General features: G+C 33.4%; 1 protein-coding gene across 1 annotated transcript in view; it reads right to left on the reverse strand.

Moving 5' to 3' along the window:
- The window catches only part of LOC143914060 (uncharacterized), an 82690-nt gene that overhangs the window by 10524 nt on the left and 53573 nt on the right, over positions 1–18593 (reverse strand). Inside the window, exon 3 of the mRNA XM_077434151.1 lies at positions 14281–14393. Coding sequence (XP_077290277.1) covers positions 14281–14393 — 113 coding nt within the window. The remainder of the gene's footprint in view (positions 1–14280; positions 14394–18593) is intronic.

Raw genomic sequence — 18593 nt, forward strand, 5'->3', positions numbered from 1 at the left:
CCAAAAGTTGAATTCGAGTTTATAATTGGATACAAGTTACCTAACCAGCTCCATTTCAGAGACCTTCAGTACTACATTTCAATTCCTACTTAAATATGCACTTTGATTTAGATAAAAAATCGGGATGTCATGGAATTAAGCAGGACAAGTTGACAATGAAGATTTATTCAACGCGATATTTTTACCATTATTTTTATTCTATTAGTGTATGTCCACCACAATGCCTACGCCAGCGGCGCCCAACTGCGGTCCGCGATCCAGTGGGCGGAACACCGCTTTTTATTCGCTTGATTATTATGATTAATTGCGGCTCATTTGTTAAATACGATCCCCGCCAAACACCATAACTCGCCGCAATAATTCCACAATTTCACGGAAACACTACCCTATACGAAACCGTCTCCACCCCCTCCCCCCCATTTCCAACGTTGGATTTCCGAAAAAGTGTAGGTAATAATATCGTGCCAGGTGACACGTGTTCAAATAAAAAAATCTACGTACCTGACGTGTTTGTGGATTTTTTACACGTCTGGTATATCACATTGAAACGAAAGGGTAATTAATATTATATTATTCTCGTTTCTTTTCATAATACATATGTACACTTATAAATACATATATATGAAGTTTGTAGTGCAAATACTAAAAGAGAGAGATACTAGGAATTAAATGCATTAATATATATATAACCATAAACATATGTAGATCAATGGTTAGCATGTAATACTTTCAATTGTGTGGTCGCGGGTTCTATCCCGTATGCTGCTGGCCAGACCTTGGATATGTGACTCCAGGTCTATCGTTTTCTATCAGAGTTTGGCGATTTATCTGATTTTCATTAAAACGGTTCCAACGAATTGGCAACCTTACGCATTTTCTCGCAAATCTCAAGTTTTCTGCTATAAATTTACAAATTTGACCATCAAAAATGTCTCTGTTGATGTTAATTGACAAGTATTTACTTTGTATAATACTAACCAGTGGGATTTGAACCCATGACCACTTTCTTCAAAGAATAATGTACATGCCAACATTTGGTGACCACAACCAAAAAGTAATCTGAGTATATTCAAAACTTAAAAGACGCTTTGATGAAATTTATGGGTTTTTTTTATCTAAAAACATGAAAAAAAACATTACTTGAACTATTAACCATACGCAATTGAGGATAGATAAAATAAGGGAACTCAAGCTTAAATAAATAGTCATCTCTCTAAATTCACATGATAAAATTTCATAGTTTTTTGACATACGTATGGATTTGGCATTGCTAAAAGCGAATGTTGCTGTTGACACACAAACACGGGTTTGAAAAATCAAAGATGTTGAAGAGGATGTATGTTATGAAGTTTTTATAAAATACTAGCTGAACCCGGCATGCGTTGCAATGCCACAATAACGCGTGCAATTCCCGTTCCCGTTCCACAGACATTCAATTTTATATTTAAGTATAGATATATTTGTTGACGTGGGCCATCCGCTGTGTGTTACAGCCCTGAATAGTCAGTACATTCGAGTGCGAGGTAGGCGTGGCGCGATTATTGTCACACTCGCAGCGTGATGCGTTGAAGGCGGGATGGGATAGCTTTACTTTCTCGTGAGTAAAATCGTAATTAGGAATATTATTATAAAGAAGTTTTTTTCCCGTTTTTTTTTCACAGTAATCTTCCTGGACATGCATGCAACAAATCCTGAAAGTTCCATCGTAATCGCTGCAGTGGTTTAAGAGCCTATTCGACACACACAGACAGACATTCATTTTTATATATACATATATATGTAGATGTATGTTGTAGATAAAAAAAACATCATAATTTCAAGAAGAATATTTGTTAATAAGCATTTGATTTTTTTTTATAAATATTTTAACTAACAATATGAGGATATATATTTAAGTAATGAGAGAAGAGGGGGGGGTCATCAAAATTAAACACCACCCTGATTCTTTTTTATTTAGCACTACACCACTGTACATATCATAGGCGGATCCAGAAAGTAGTCAAGGAGGGTGCCATTTTGAAATTGAACATAAAAAAATTAAAACTTATGTGATTTAACATTACGTTATAAATAATAGGAGATATTATACTTACATTGTAGTAATTTTTTTAAAGAAAACTATTATGGTGTAAAACCCCATTCAGGAAATATGAAAAATTTACAATATATATGAAATTAAATTCGTCCCAAGGGGGGGGGGGGGGCATGGCACCCATGGCACCCCCATTGGATCCGCCTATGGTACATATGTATGTAGTTTATCTGTGAAAGCATATTTGAAGGCACATTCTTCTACGTATTTTCTTTCTCCCTGATTTCAACGCTTACTGTATAACAGACATTAATATAATTTAAAAAATCATATTGATAAAAAATTTGACTCTGAATTGGGAAAACGGCAGGCTTGCATCGGCGAACATACATATCTACGTGTCGTAAAGGTGTAACACCTCCGAATTGATTGCTCTTTAACCCTCTACACGCGAGGCGGCCACTCTCGGCCCACATTTGGAGAGGCGTGTTAAGGTTTGTAGGAAGTCACATGCAAAACAGTCACCCATTTTGAGCGGCTGTGTGTTACGGTTTTCACTTTCGCGCGTTATTTATTGACGGCGCATCCGTCACGAACGCGGCCACCGCACACGCGACACAAAACCGCATGAATGAACGGCTCGGCTCGTCCCCAGGATACACACACACATATACTCTACTAGTTTTCGTCGTCATCGCTGCTGCCATTCATCTTTTGCATGAGGAAGAGTGGCTGGAGACTAGCCAAGTCGTAGGAGATGTTGAGTTGGTGTGTGGATTACTATTATATTTTGCATTGACAGGATGTCAGCAATCACCGCCATGATCTTGTCACTTGCTTTCGTGATGATAGCGGTAAAATACCGGTAGGATGATCTAAAATATGGATAATTAGATAAGCTCAATCTGCAAGTCTCGGTCGCAGTCGAAGATTGCTTGGAAGAATTCAGATGTTGGGCCATCGATCTTTCGATAAAGTGATTGAAGAAGTAGATTAAGAGCGAAATCACACAGTGGTGAATGTGGCACGTGGTTTTTGTTTTTATAGTTTTAAGCATATAGAAAAAATGTAACGTTGGCACATGGCACACGTCCTTTCAAAACGACACTTTCAACCTATGTCGTTGAAATTGTATGGTAGTATTTATCCTTTGCTTGACAGTGATCTATACCAAAACGACCCTTTGGATCATTTTCGGTAAAATTGTAAATGATCCAAAAGGTCATTTTGGTATAGATCATCGTCAAGCAAGGATAAATACTAGATACATACTACCATACAATTTCAACGACATAGGTTGAAAGTGTTGATGTTGATAGGTTGATGTGATTCAAATCTTTAAATGTAGATTTAGAAAAAAATATTACCGATAAATTCATCCTTAAAGATCTGGAGATCAAAAGTACATTCTCCATTATTTGTTTGAGCTAAATAAATTGTACTTAATACCTTAAATGCAATCGAAGTAGACAAAGATGTGAAAGGATGAAGAGTTGGGTGGATTTTAAAAGTTTTATAATAAATTATATTAATACAGGTGAATATAAATTCAAACAATTCAATGAATTTTTTTTACAAATTTAGACCCAATTGGAGTTTTTAGATTGGGTCAATAACGAAATGAATTTTCTATTTTAATATTAATCTGAACAATGATACTCAACAAAATATGTGTCTATATGAAACTGACTAATTATTCTTTGTATCATTTTATATGTCCTTTATTCTATGTTTGATATAAATTTTCCAAGAAAGTCTGTCACATCAAACTGTAAAATTTTTCCTTAATGGTTTAATAGCTAGATTGTTTGATTTTTTTAGAAGAAGCATATTTTACTACACAAGCAAGAAAAGATGGAAAAATTCTATAAGCCTTTCGTTTATTACACACTCGTATAAAGGATTTCATTACTATTTTTGTCTTGTTTATGTCCAGAACATTAGTCTTGAGATAGTGGTACTTTACCTCAATTAAGTTTAAGATAATATCATGTGTGTATATTTTTTTTCTTCAAAAATTCGCATACAGATTAAGTACTGGGGTCATTCATATTTTGAATTCGATTATGCATAGAAAAATGACAATTATTTAGAGATGTGCGAATCGGGTGGGTAAGGTTAGAGGGCCACAGGCATGGCCCTTAATGGCAACGGCCATTAGCGTCTGGCAGGGATAACACTTAAAACAACATTTATATGTAATGAATGATTGTTATTGACAAATTACACGTATCACATTCCCAAGGGCCGCGGGCCAAAACCGACAATTATCCCGCGATAATCTTATTAGATTCGCCGGTCGGTCGGCGAGATTCCACAGATTTCTAAACTGTGAACGGTAAGAACCGTGTTCGTTAATGCCTCTAAGTAACATGAAGAAATTGAAAGATTTCCTCGTATGCAAACCGCGAATATGCGAGACAAACATTCGTAAATTAAGACGCGAAATTCAATACGCAATACACAGCCTCGAGGGTTCATCGAGCTGAGAAAATTACGACCACTTTATTTGACTCAGGGTTTCTGTCAGATTTTGTGAATTATTCTGTATAAACTTAATACTTGATAAACATGTAGAAATGATCAATATTTTACACTAAAAAAATCGAACATTTTTAAGAAAACTTTAAGACTACTGTTCACTTTAATATAAATTACAACTTAACTTCTATTCAACGTGTTTTGTAAGTAGCTCTAAAAGCAAAAAATCAAAACTTAAACAATTTGAATTGATGGTATTGATAGAATTATAAATTTTTAATACAAAAAACAGAGTTTGAGAATCTCTCAAGACGACATACTTTGCAATTAGAATTTCAACATGCACAGATTTATAACTCAAATCGGCATTATTAAAATGATTTTATAATATAAACCGCTTACACGGGAATTTTCAGATGTCTTGTACGAGTTATTCTTAACCGGAAATTATTAAAATACTTTTGTAATGATAAATTTCACAGATAGGTATAAGTCGTCAACGTGAAAATGCATTAAAAAAGAGATCAAACATATCGTAACAGACATTGCGAAATTACAAGTCGTATATGTATGTAATTATCTATTGTATGAGAAACAAGTATATATGATAATAATAAACTGGATTACGACAGGTTTGATCTATTTTATACAGACATTCTTGTTTCGCGAACGATCACTAGTGTTACATTAGCATAGATTGCGATTGAAATCGAAAAATCAATTAATTATCGCACCTTTGCTTTTAAGAGCAGTCAGTGACTAGCAAACTTTTCATGTTAGGGCACTTTTGTACAATTTTTTTTCTATATACTACACCTACGTTTTTTATAAGGTTCATATAATAAAAAATAAATAAACTAGTATCTAAATATTACAACCGCATTTTTTTATAAGAATTCGTCATTCTAGTTATTATTGTTTGATTGTATAGGTAAAATCTATAGCAAAATATTTATTATTTATTGTCAATAGGAAAATAAAAACTTGATACATATACATGCAATTGAAAGAAGTTTATTCAATATGAATTTCGTTTAAAACCAACCACAGACTTAATTTTTCTTACAACTTTAATCAAAAACAACTTCAATTCTAAATCTGTGGTTTTGATCCTAAAATATTCGGAAACTTGATCAAATATCAATAATTAAACTTTTATTGTATTTTGAAAGCTTCCAAACTCTTCCAAAAGTTCATCCACTTCAGATAACAAGTCAAGACCAGAAAAGCGGACGAAAAATGGACAAAGAAGTGCTGGAACTGTTCCCGAGAGAATGTTAAAGGATGAAAGGAAGGCTCCAATAAAGATGAGTGAATGAAATTAGAAAAATGTGTGAGGTGAAAAGATGAGTGAAAGCGTCATAGAGAGGCCTTTATCCGGCTGCGGATGGTGAATAGATGTAAATTATGATGATTTACTATCTCAATATATTCTAAAGGGATATCGTAAATAGAGATTTATTATTTTATATCGCAATTTATGTATGTTAAAAAATTGAGCAACTGTTTTCTTATCATTAAAAAAACATCTTCAATAATACAGAATTTTCAGAAAATTTTCAATTCCTCAATTCTCTAAAAATCACAAACGAACCAAAAAGAGCTATGTCATTTATTTTATTTACTTTTTATTATGAGTAGATATTTATTTTTCGTTGTCACAAAATCAATTTTAATCCATGCGCAAATAGTTTTTTTTTTTTACATACATATGTATATGTCAGGAAGGCCTTACATGTAAACCCCAATGCGCCTTACTGGCCAATTACAATTACAATGCAGCATTTTTATTACAAGTCGTTGAATTACGAGACAATGAAAAACTCGAAAATTAACGAGAAATCTATGAATTATACATAAATTGTATTGTACATAAATACAATACTTCAAATAGTGGTGACATAGTTGGTAGGAAGGATTTATAGCCAATTTTTTAAACGAGAACCGTTTCAACAATGAAATCAGAGAAAATTGGCAAACTCTGATAGGAAACGATCGACCTGGAGACACAATATCCAAGTCTGACCAGCAGCACTGCAGATAATAATTTTTTTTAAATCAAAGTCAATCCATGGGATCGAACTCGGCGCCTCTCGGTGTTAAGCAGGAGCTTAACGACCGAGCTATGCTGCTGGCTATATTTTTTGCAAATATTTTCAACATAAAAATATATCAATAAAGATAAATCTAAATATTAATTAATTAATTATTCAACAATAAAAGTCGATCTAACGTCGGTGGGGGTTTTTCAGACTTTTGCAAAAACTAAATTCGATATCGGAGGTTAGATCAGATCAGTTGCCAGGTCATTACTGTTGCAGGAGTTCACGGCTGTCGTTCGACTGTTAATTATCAACGCATAATGACCCTCGCCAGGATTGTTTGATATTTAATTTCTGTTGGTTTTGTGTTACGGCCCCACCGGACTTCACCGAGAACATGTGTACGGGCCCGTAATAATTTGTTCCCGACAAGGGTCCAGAGTTGCCACTCGTAAATAATATTATCCTCTCAGTACCTTCATCTTCCCCCCACCACCCCCCAAAAATAATATTTTTTTAAGATTATTTTTACATCGCCTTGATTCTGCGTGAATACTACGAACCGAGACGGGCTCGTTTATTTATAAGCTGTTGTTATTATTTTATTATTATTCGATTTGAATGTATGTATGTGTGTGTGTGTGTGTTGTTTTTTCCCATTGACTGCCTCTTTGTTTCCCGCTGTGGAGCGTTAATGTAAAATCAACATTTGTTTTAGATAATATACCGCTGTTGCTCCTTCGGTACCATCATCACATTTCGGGGGCCTCGGTCCCGACACACTACGAGTGTTAATTATGCATACGTAAAATGTGAACGGTACAAGAATTCTTTATTCGAGAAACCCGGTGAAAAAAAGGTGATTTGTTATCGTACAGGTGGATTCAGAACGTGTGATCAAATTCACGGGTGACGGATTCGATTTAAATGCTATTCAATACTACATACAATATCATAGATAAGAATTTAATATAAACTTTGATCATAGTCAATGAAAAAAAATTTCAAATCTTCAATGATTTGTTTTATTTGTAGCCTCCTAAATATGTACTATAACTGATAGCGCATCTGAAACAAATCGTATAAATATTGATTAATACTTGAAACCATTTCCGTCATGTTTTTGAGAAGTCTTTTCAAAAATCTTATCTTATTTTCATAATCTGAAAAGTCCTAATCCAAAAATATTTTTAAAATATTCAATTCTACGTAGTTTCAATACCAAACATTTATTATGCCGCATAAAATATACAGAAATTTAATTCCAAAAAACTGAACTAAAATAATACAATAAATAATAATAAGTTAAATTTGTTTCAGGAGACTATACATTATATACTATGCATACTATACTATGGTCATTTCACCGTAGAGACTTTTCACCGTGTGGACATTTCAGCCAGCAACATAATTTGATAACTCATGGTTAGCGAGTGATGCTTTCAACTAAGTGTTTGTTCCCTGGTTCAGTGCTGCCGAATAGATCTAGGATATATGTATGTATGTGACTCTAGGACCTAGGTCAATCCTTTCGTATCAGAGTTTGCAAATTTATCTGATTTCATTGAAACGTTTCCACCAAACTGGGAACCTTTCCTGTCTCTCGAAATTTCAAGTTATTAGCTTCTCGAATTTACTTGAAATTTATATAAATATGCCAACCAATTTGTAAAATGTATGTATTTCTCAAATTATTAGTATTATAGAATTTTTCCATATAGAATGTACGTCTCTCTCTATACGGTGGATCTGGTTTCAACAATTCTCATTAAATAGACTCTTCGTTTCTACACTTGAATGTACACCATTTGTCTCTTATACTATACTCTAGTACCAAGTACTATACTTTAGTACCAAGCCGACGATGCAAGTATAGAAACGGAGAGTTCATTTAACGAGAACTGATGCTTCGCAGGAGTCTCTCTGATATTATATAAACATAATTGAGTCGTTTTATTTGATAGTGCCGGAAGTCCAATTTTCAGTTCCAAAAACACTCTTTCATACAATGAAAAAAAATCACAAAAATTTCATACAATATTTTTTAGCTCATTTATTTGTCTATATATGTATAATCAAATTTGGATATAGCCCAGTACGACTACATGCGAATAAAAAACATACTTATTTTACTACGGTGAAATTAATGCGAATCGTCTACTCATCATCTTGCCTACTCACTCATAAAATTTTCATCTAGTGCCATAGGTGGTCCTAAAATTTTTCCAACATCTCCTAACCGTACAGTGTTGAAATTATGGATCTAATGAATCCATTAAAAATATTAATAAAACACTAAATATTTAATATACATATATTATATGACTCATTTGATACGAATCCATACAACCTCACAAATCCACATAAGCTCGGCACTATGTACATATAATATAACCTTTTCAATGAACTAAAATGTCAAAAATCTAAAGTTCAAAGTTTATTCCGTTGTGTACCTACCGATTTAGATAAAGCGCGAGTACTACAATCAATTCAAATCTTAAATTGGCTTAAAAGCATTTAATATATGTAAATAGTACTACTCAAAGTCGCACTTTCAACACGTCAACTGTCGGTTTAACCCGTTGCCGGCAGACAGATAGGGATCTCGACAGCGCCGGGTAATTGCGCCGGACGACAGTGCGGGTCGAAAAAAAGCTCGTGTCGTTCCGAATTATGTATAAACTAGGAACGGGAGGCTCGGTATGATTTACGCGACCCACTTAAGGGAATTATTTTCGATGATCCCGAGACGATAAAAGTCGAGTTTTTCGCACCAGGCCTCAATCTATGTATAGTTTTAGCTGCGGGTACCACCCCTAGCTGAACCGTTCGCTTGCCTTCTTGATAACGCTAGGTCAATTTTCATTTTCACGCGGCGGGAAAATTGAAAACTTCCATGTCGATCGAGATACGGTCGTGTACGAATTTGAGGGAAATTTATTCGACGATTTGCTATGTAATATTCGGACGAAACCGTTCGTGATCACCAAAAGACTATTTTGTAAATCGAAAACCATTGACGCTATTACTTTTATTTTCGTAAGAAAAAATCGTTTAATGCCTGTCTTTTATATGATATGTCAAAAGTTAAATACATACATACATCGGAAAAGATACCTAGCAAAGAATCCGAATCAAAGGAAGGAATTCCTAGCAAACAATCAACCTTATCGCTTAGCCATATCCTATCTAATCAGAAATATGAAGTAATAATAAATAAAAATGAAAAGCTATAATGATTGAAAAAAAATCTTTGAACCTTTGAAGAAAGAAGGCATCTTGAAAGAAAAATAGAAGATCTTCAATAAATTACTTTGGATGACCCAGATACTTCCAGACCGATCGATCTACTATTTTTTTTTGCCCGTTTTTATCTTTCATTTTACCATGAAAGTTACCCTAGTCAGCAGCATAACTCAGTGGTTAGTATAAATACTGTAAATGCTAACGCCTGAGAAGTCCCGGGTTTGATATACATACATATGTATGTAGGTTGAAAGAATCATCTTACATATATATGTACATATAATGTCGAAAGAGACATTGTATGTATGTTTCTTTATTTGAGTAGTAAAATCCGCGAGGTTCAATTTAATTAAAAAAAAAATGAATATTCAATTAAATTTAAATAAAATAAAACTATTCAAATAAATGTAATAAAATGTTTACTATTAGATTGGCCGTGTTTAAGCGGTTTATATTACAAATACCGAGCGAAGCCGGGTAAAAACTATATGATTCGATGCATTTATGTGATGCTGCTGGTCAGACTAGGATATTTGTGGCTCCAAGTCGATAGTTTCATATCAGAGTTTGCCAATTTATCTGATTTCACTATTGAAATTATTCCTCACCAAATCGCTCAACTGCCATGTATTTGTTACCACTATTAAATATAATTTCAAAATAATAATGTATAAAATTTATAAAAAGTACATATGTATGTATGTGTTTGGCCATATGTGTAGCTTTCAGGCAACCTGTAATGGCAATATGGTAAATATATGTACATTTAAAAATGATAAATTCCAGTTTAGAAAATAAATGATACCAAAAAATTTACACATTAATACTTTTTTATACATATGTATACGTACATAGTTGTCTCAAATAAATATATTATATGTTGTTTCAAGATCTCTAAGATATTATATGTAGTTAATTTAATTATTTGGTTGTTCCATTTTTATTTAGTCTCAGTATTCACCCCATTTCATTCATGAACACACTAGTTTGTTCATACAAGAACTATTGGTGTTAGTTTAAGTGCTAGTAGTCAAAATCTATCTTCAAATAGACTCACCAGGTGTCGCATAAAACTTTTAAGCTGTGAAAGCCTTTGATACGTCAAAATGTCAGGTATTTAAAAGAGATATCCTATGGAAACCACAGCAACGCTGCTATAATTCTCGTTTAATATTGAAAATATTCGATGCGGTGCAAACGATCGAAAAGCGCCAGACAGACTGAACCACAGATTAACGACACGTGTACCTTATGCGTGCGCACTGCTCGCACTTACACTAAGCAAAATCTACCCGAAGTCCCGATATACCTACCCTGTATACGTTCTGTGCTTCTGATACTTAAGTTCCGAATTTTTCCTTATTAAATTATTAAAAACTCGCCAGAAAGATCCAACTAAATTTTAATAATTACCATTTTAATAATTGCATATGTGCACATCGAAAGGTTGCTCGTCATCTGATGTGCAATTTTTCATTCGTGAAGTTGAGAATTGCGTTTAAAGCAGCCATCCAGTTAATCTGTGGTTCAATCTGTCTGGCGCTTTTCGATCGTTTGCACCAAACCCAAAAATATTGCAACCCAGGGATTAGTTTAAGGTTTGGTTTGCTGTTAGTACTTAAACTATTGGTTTCAGTTTAAGCACTAACAGCAAAAGCTATCTTCAAATAGACTCACCATGTGTCACACGAACCTTTTAGCTCACAAAATATTTGAGATGTCAACATATAAAAGTATTTAAAGGGGAAATCCTAAGGAAACTGAATTAAAACGTTAGAAATGCCGTTTCTGCTTATTTTTAAAATATTGCAACCCAGTGTAAGCATACGTATGTACATATGTACATACATAGAGGATAAGACAATCGATTAAGAATACTTGAACTTATGCCGAATAAACTTGTGAATGAACAAACTAATTCGTTTGTCAATTTGCTATTTTGTTTACACTATAACTGGCCAGATTGGTTCGTACTATTATAGCACGTTCATTAACGAACGAAATGTTCAATTGTTCTGTAACGTATGTATAATATATGTAATATTCAAGAGTTCTTCTTTGTTGTAAACAACTACTGTTTTCGACTTCTCGAGCATTTTGATTCCTTATCGTTGGCTTTAATTAAACGATTTTATTATCGGATACTACCATCGACCTCATACTGTTTTACATAAATACATACGAAATTTATATTTGACTTGCGGTTCATTCGAACGAAAAAAAAACTCGACGTGTGGTCGCCCTTCTTCGGGGCGAAAACCGTAGCTATCGCGTGCCATTATTCACACCATACAACGACCAAACCTATGAAAACAAAACATTTTAAAAATCGCCGTATTAACACATCAAACATCAAAATTTTCGCTATAGAGAAAACTGATTTGATTTCTTGATTTTTTTTTTAATTTTTCGAGGATTTGGATATGTACATATGTACTTACATATATAAAAAGAGATACCTGCATGCGCGTAATAATGTCTCAATCTTTGGCCAATGAATCGCGCGTACCTCGAACGAAATATTCAGTGTGCTTTGTGTCGATGAAAGCATTATGGCTCGCATTTTTTATGCGCGTTATTTATGGCGGCAAAACGAGGGAGGACAATTAATCACGTGGTAAGAAGTCGGGCACAGTAGGGTGCCCAACCGCTCGCTCCTAATTTATTGTGTTCCGCGCAACCTCCCCACGGGGCACCCCACTTCACCGCCATTGCCGCGCTGAAGAAGCGCTCTCGTCTCCTCGACAATCCTCGCCAATCCACAGCATCGTCTCGTTACAGAAGTCGTCGAGTGTGCCGTCAAGTGTGACCATTCGAAAATTTAAAGCATTCCAATGTTCAATGTTAAATGTTGAATCAGTTTTTTTCCGCACCATGTTTTGACGTATGGTGTTAATTAACGTTACAAAATATTTGCGATAGACGATGTTCGAAATTTAATAAATAAATAATATTAGAATAAAAAATACGCGTATACGGTGGTGCATACGACGGAGTTATGCATAAATTGATCCTCCCAGCAGGAGAACTACACTTGTATAGAACGATGGTTACTATCGAAAAATTTATACCATACGATACTATATTATGTATAAAATATATTTAAAAGTTTTAAATCAACAAGTGTGTCGATGACTTTTGTATTTTTATTGGGTGTCGGGATTTCGATTTAATGTGCGACGAAACTTCGATGAGAAAGTGTTGAATATGTTCGATGATTAAATGAAACGTTTTGAACAAAACTTTCCATACATATGTATAGGTGCATATATTCCCTAACATAAAATAAGCACTTCATTTTTCACTAAATGCTAATTAAAATATTATTCTAATATACATACATATATTATCATTTGTTTACCTACATTCGATGTACTATTACACGTATTTATTTTTAGTTTTGTTTCTCATTACATTATTTTTTATTTATTTTTTGAAACTACTGTGTAATTTCACTATGGCAAAATTGTAATATATAAATAAATATGTACATATATTATAAATGGTTTGGTGATTATTTCGCACAAAGCGATCTTGCACACGTCTGGTACCCGAAAATTCCATTCATCGAGAGCTACACACGCGATCTATCATACTAATGAGAACTGGAGTGGCAGATATTACGTATTCGTGATTTTCGTAGCAATTACAATGTGCGAAATAATCCGTTCACCAGTATAAATGTATTCATCACCATTCGCCATATACTCCGTGGGATATCGGAGAATATTTTAGCCTATTTATCTGGTAGCTTGCGCTCATCATTATTTTATTAATTGAATGTGATATATGAGTGGAATTTTGATCTTATCTTTTCCATTTGGACCTCGCAGGGATGTTTTGTATTTACGGCTGGTTCTTATATATTGGTGCCGGCTGTAGACATTTCCTACTTTGTATTTTATTATTTCATATTTTTACTTTATCTGCTATTATAATGCTATTGTTTTTTATGATGATGTATAAATGTGTTTTTGTCTGTGGGTATTTGTATATATTTTTATTTTTCTCATCTTTCTATATTTTTTCGACAATTGTGAAACTTAAATAAATAAATAAATGATAATATATAGTGTAGTATGAAATACTGGTGTTTACTACAATTACTCGTGTGGCTTACTCCATTCAACAAAACTGCATATACCTAAATATAATTTCCATTTATTATCTTTTTTCAGACAGCTCAAAAAAAAGTACTCAAATCTCTTCTGCTAAAAGTAATATACTCCAGAAGATTATTTTACACAAAATATGTGTAAAAATAAGATTTTGGATAGGTAAATGTTTAACTTAAAAATTAATAAGTGATAACTATCCTATATTTTATCATTATCTGTAACCATTTGTTGAAAACAAGCTCAAATTTGCACGAACGCGCTCTACGAAACCATTGTATTTTCGTTAAGATTGAAATATTCCATTTTTCTTGTTACCAACACAAATATTTAATATACGAATTTAAACAACAATAATATTTACCTGTAGGAACATATCTCCGTCTAATAAGGAATGATCGTACGCTGTCATCTCTCTCGACCGGAAGCTAGATTCGTGCTGCAACATTCCATCTTCTTTATCTTTGTGCATTACAACTGAAACAAAAACAACCTTGTTAATCAAGCTAAATATTCAATTTCAAATCAGGAGGGGGGTTTGGCGAAGCACAGTGGCGTGCGCCTCGCCGCAAAATCTCACAATTCCACTACTGAATATGCGATATAATTGATTTTCGCTCTAATCGTGATAGGCAGGCGCACGCCACGTCCATTAGCGACCATTGTTTTCGATGCACCATAAAAATGAACGGTTGCAACGCACAGACGGACGGACAGACGCAATGACCGAAATATTTGATCAATATTTGGGCAAGATCGGTAATGAGCCGAACGAAACCGAGGGGCGAACGAGCTTCCCTCCCGGATTGAGCGGCACGTGTCGCGCCAGGTACTTGCGTTATCGCTCAATTTGAGATTGTTTATTTCGTCGAATGGACTCGACTTAAAAACAAATAAATAATTCCGACGAATTTACTGAAAACTCTACTACTATAATATGAATCAAGCTTTGTTGAAATGCGGCAAAATGTGTGGTGACTTTTCACGAAAGCTTTTTCGAGTCGAGATGCAATCAAATGTCCGTTATTTTAATTCAACGCAATGGTGGCAATTAAACGTGTCATTTTCATATTATAAACAAGCACGCAATATCTATAAAATGTGACATTTTGTGCATGGTTGTGTAATATTTGAAAGTTTTGCTTTTCATCGTAAAAACGCATGCATAATAAGTAGGGTTTATCTACTTAAGTGTGAATTATTAAATTGTGTGAATTTTTACAAGGCTCTTTTATATTTTTATATTGCAATCTATATATGAGCCGTTATACTTGAAAGTGGCGGAAGGCCAATTTTCATTTCCAAAAACACTATTTCCGTTTGACTTCATTCACAAATTGTTGTCACTTCTTTTAATTCGATATATCCAGAATCTCGGAAAAGCAGAGTACCTAAGCGAATTACAGGCCACGAGTATGTCTAAATATTGTATTTAAAAATACTGGTCATTGTATTTAATGTTTTGTATTTAACATTGCATTTAATATTATACTCCAAATGCTTTATTTTTTACGCCAAACATTGTATTTAATGTTTAACGAGATATTTCTTGATGTGAAGAAAAGTGGGCTTACGACAATTTCAAATATAGCAGCTCAAATGTAAAGAATGGTTCTCAAATTTGCCAACATTTTAGAATTTTTCGTACATATGTACATACATATGTACCTATATACATATCTATGGATGAATTTCGTAGTATATATATTTTTTTAATTATCTACCTATGTACATATATGAACGTAGTAACAATAAATATATTTTTGTGATCATGTAAAAATTCGACCTCGAAATTTTTACTGATTTGAACTGAAAATCGATCACTGATCACGTTTTCATGGTCTAGAAAAAATTTGTCCTTTTGCATGTGTATTTTGGAGATAATTTGAATATCTACCGTTAATTTTATCACACTGAAAGTTAGTATCAGTTACTAAAATGCTTTTAAATTTTCAGTTTGACCGGAATTGGTACTTACACGTATTTGTTTTTGGATTCAATTATGTATCTCATAAACCGTTTAACGGATTGGACTGTATTTTTTTACATAAATAAATATTTTAACCTCAACATGAAGTGGTATTTTCACTCTAGATAAATGTTTTTGTCCGAAACCTTTTGATGTACATATTGAATTTAAATTTCAAACCCAGAAGTTTCAGCTTAATACCGAGTAGCATATCAAATTTGTGGAAGTGGCGGTTTATTTATTTTAGAATACCTAAATAGGCACTACTATTTGTTTTCTCCGAAAAAATTTTAACAAAAAAATGCGACCTTTGGAAATTTTTAGAAGTCAACATATGAACCATTTCATAATATAATACATACGTATATATGTAAATGTCGTCGGCCTACGACAAAAACTCACTATCTGACATATTTTGAAAAATTAATAGCTTCAATTATAATTTCCATTATAGAGAATTTTTCAAGATATATGTATGTACATATGTACATATATACAAATATGCGTAATATTTATTCAAACAATACACATATTCTATTATATGTATGCCAAAAGTTATGTTGAAAATATAAAATAAAAATTTTGTTTCTGCGTTATCAATGTACTATTATATTCTATTTGTTTAGCAATGAATAAAAATTGTGCCACAATAAAAATAGTTGACATTTTTTTTATATAACAGCTTGCTTTTAATTGCCAATATGTATAAACATAATTCTTGTTGTTTTTCGACGTTCGACGAATTTTTGTTGTTTTTCGACGATATAATAAACCAAATTCACATTACCAAACCTCACATACATACATATATAGTTTGAGATAAACTACTGATTTATCACTAATAGAGTTTTATAGTAAAAATTCTCCCCAAAAACTTCAACCCTAACATCGGCATTGTGCTTTTAACCCGACTTGACGTTTGATCGTACGCAAATAACCCCACGGGAGACAACTTGACACGTCTTCTTTATCCGCCTAATTGCCCATTTTGTGTTCGTACAGTCACGATGACTTGCGAAAGTCCTCAATTCGATGTTACACGTCGATGCAGCTGTTGTTCTCATTGATTTGCCGATTAGTTCCAATGTATAATATTTTTTGTACGCTCCCCCGTTATGGGCACGCGCGCGCATAGGGTTAATAATGGATGATAATAATTCATTACGCGCCACCACTGCCACCCCTCATTATTCAATTCGACCGGTGTTTATTTATTCGCGGCAACATAAATTGAATTTCCGACAAGCGTTTAATATTATTCACATTTTTGTGCAATGTCAAATGAAACTACAGTCAAATCTTTCTAATGGGGTCGAGCGACGGTACGATCTGTAGTCACAATCAGTTGGATTTACAAATCTTTGAAACAAACTACAAAAAAAATAGGTATCAAAAAATTCAAGTAGGTACACACAATATTTTTAAATATGCAATTTCAGATGCTTTAATTTAGTTGAGGTAAAGACTGTTTTTGCAAACACCTTTTGCCAAAGTTGGGCGATTTGACACAATAAAATCGCTATCAGTGATTAATTGCCTTACAGCTTGCAATATTTTGTAATTTTTTCTTTATAGCTGAACTCAATCTCAGTCGCAAACATCCTTCAGATTTCATTCGTTAGAGGGGTTTAATGTTTGGGTTTTAAGAATCAACGTCAATAGCTCCTTATACATATATTATTATATTATTATATTATTAATAATCGAAGAGATCGTCACCTGCCATATCAAAAGCGTAGGTAGCAATTCGTTTCGATTAATCTTAATCTTTGATCAATTCCCGACATTTTTTTTCCTTCAATGGAAAGCTAAAACCTTTGGTCTATTATATATGTAAAAATATCACAATTATCGAAAGATTTGTTTCCTTCTATTTAGCTTATATCAAATGTGGACGAAATCTACGAGCGATAAGATAATTGCCTCGATCAATTGTACAATTCATTCGACGTTGACTTTTATGTGAGTTTGGATTATTGTGTAAATTCTTTGCATAAAAATTGTGCACAGTTTGAGGATCTTTGTGAGAGATCGAGGGGATAATATAGCGGCCAATTGGACCCCACCAGGTGATGTAATCAGTGAGCTTCGAGACAGACTGATTGCACCCTGACTCACCCTACGAATTTAAAAGCTCCGACAGGGCGTAGGTACACATATGTATGTATATGTATGTATATATGTACATATGTATATAATACATACCAAATATACATACTTACTTCGACCCATAAGCTTCGTAAACGTACGCGTGCGATCAAAGGTATAATTAAATAAACTTTGAGCTGATTACGGCCCGGTTTGATAACTTTACGAAATCATTCGTGCGAGAGCTGTTCACACCGATGTCGGTGTTGCTCGATACGAATGACGTATGTTTTCAGCCCTTTAATTAGGGAGGCGTGTGATTAAATTGGCACTATTTTTCACATGGAATAAAATGCAAAAGGGTTAATTTGGAAAAATAATCATGCGGAAGTTAACTGCAAACATGGTAAGTAATTATTTTAGAATTTTTAAATGAATAAATAAATAACGTGCAAAACGTAGTATTTACAATTGTCTGAACTAAAATTATTTTATGTAAATTCATCATAAGTCCATTTTGATTTCTACGAGTATTAGAACTTTTGTAAATTTTATTTAAGACAATGAATACAAGCTCAACGAAAAATTATTAATACAATTAGAAAAGAGTACAATTAGAA

Source organism: Arctopsyche grandis, chromosome 7, assembly GCF_051622035.1.
Source record: "Arctopsyche grandis isolate Sample6627 chromosome 7, ASM5162203v2, whole genome shotgun sequence".
Classification (NCBI taxonomy): Eukaryota; Metazoa; Arthropoda; class Insecta; order Trichoptera; family Hydropsychidae; genus Arctopsyche; species Arctopsyche grandis.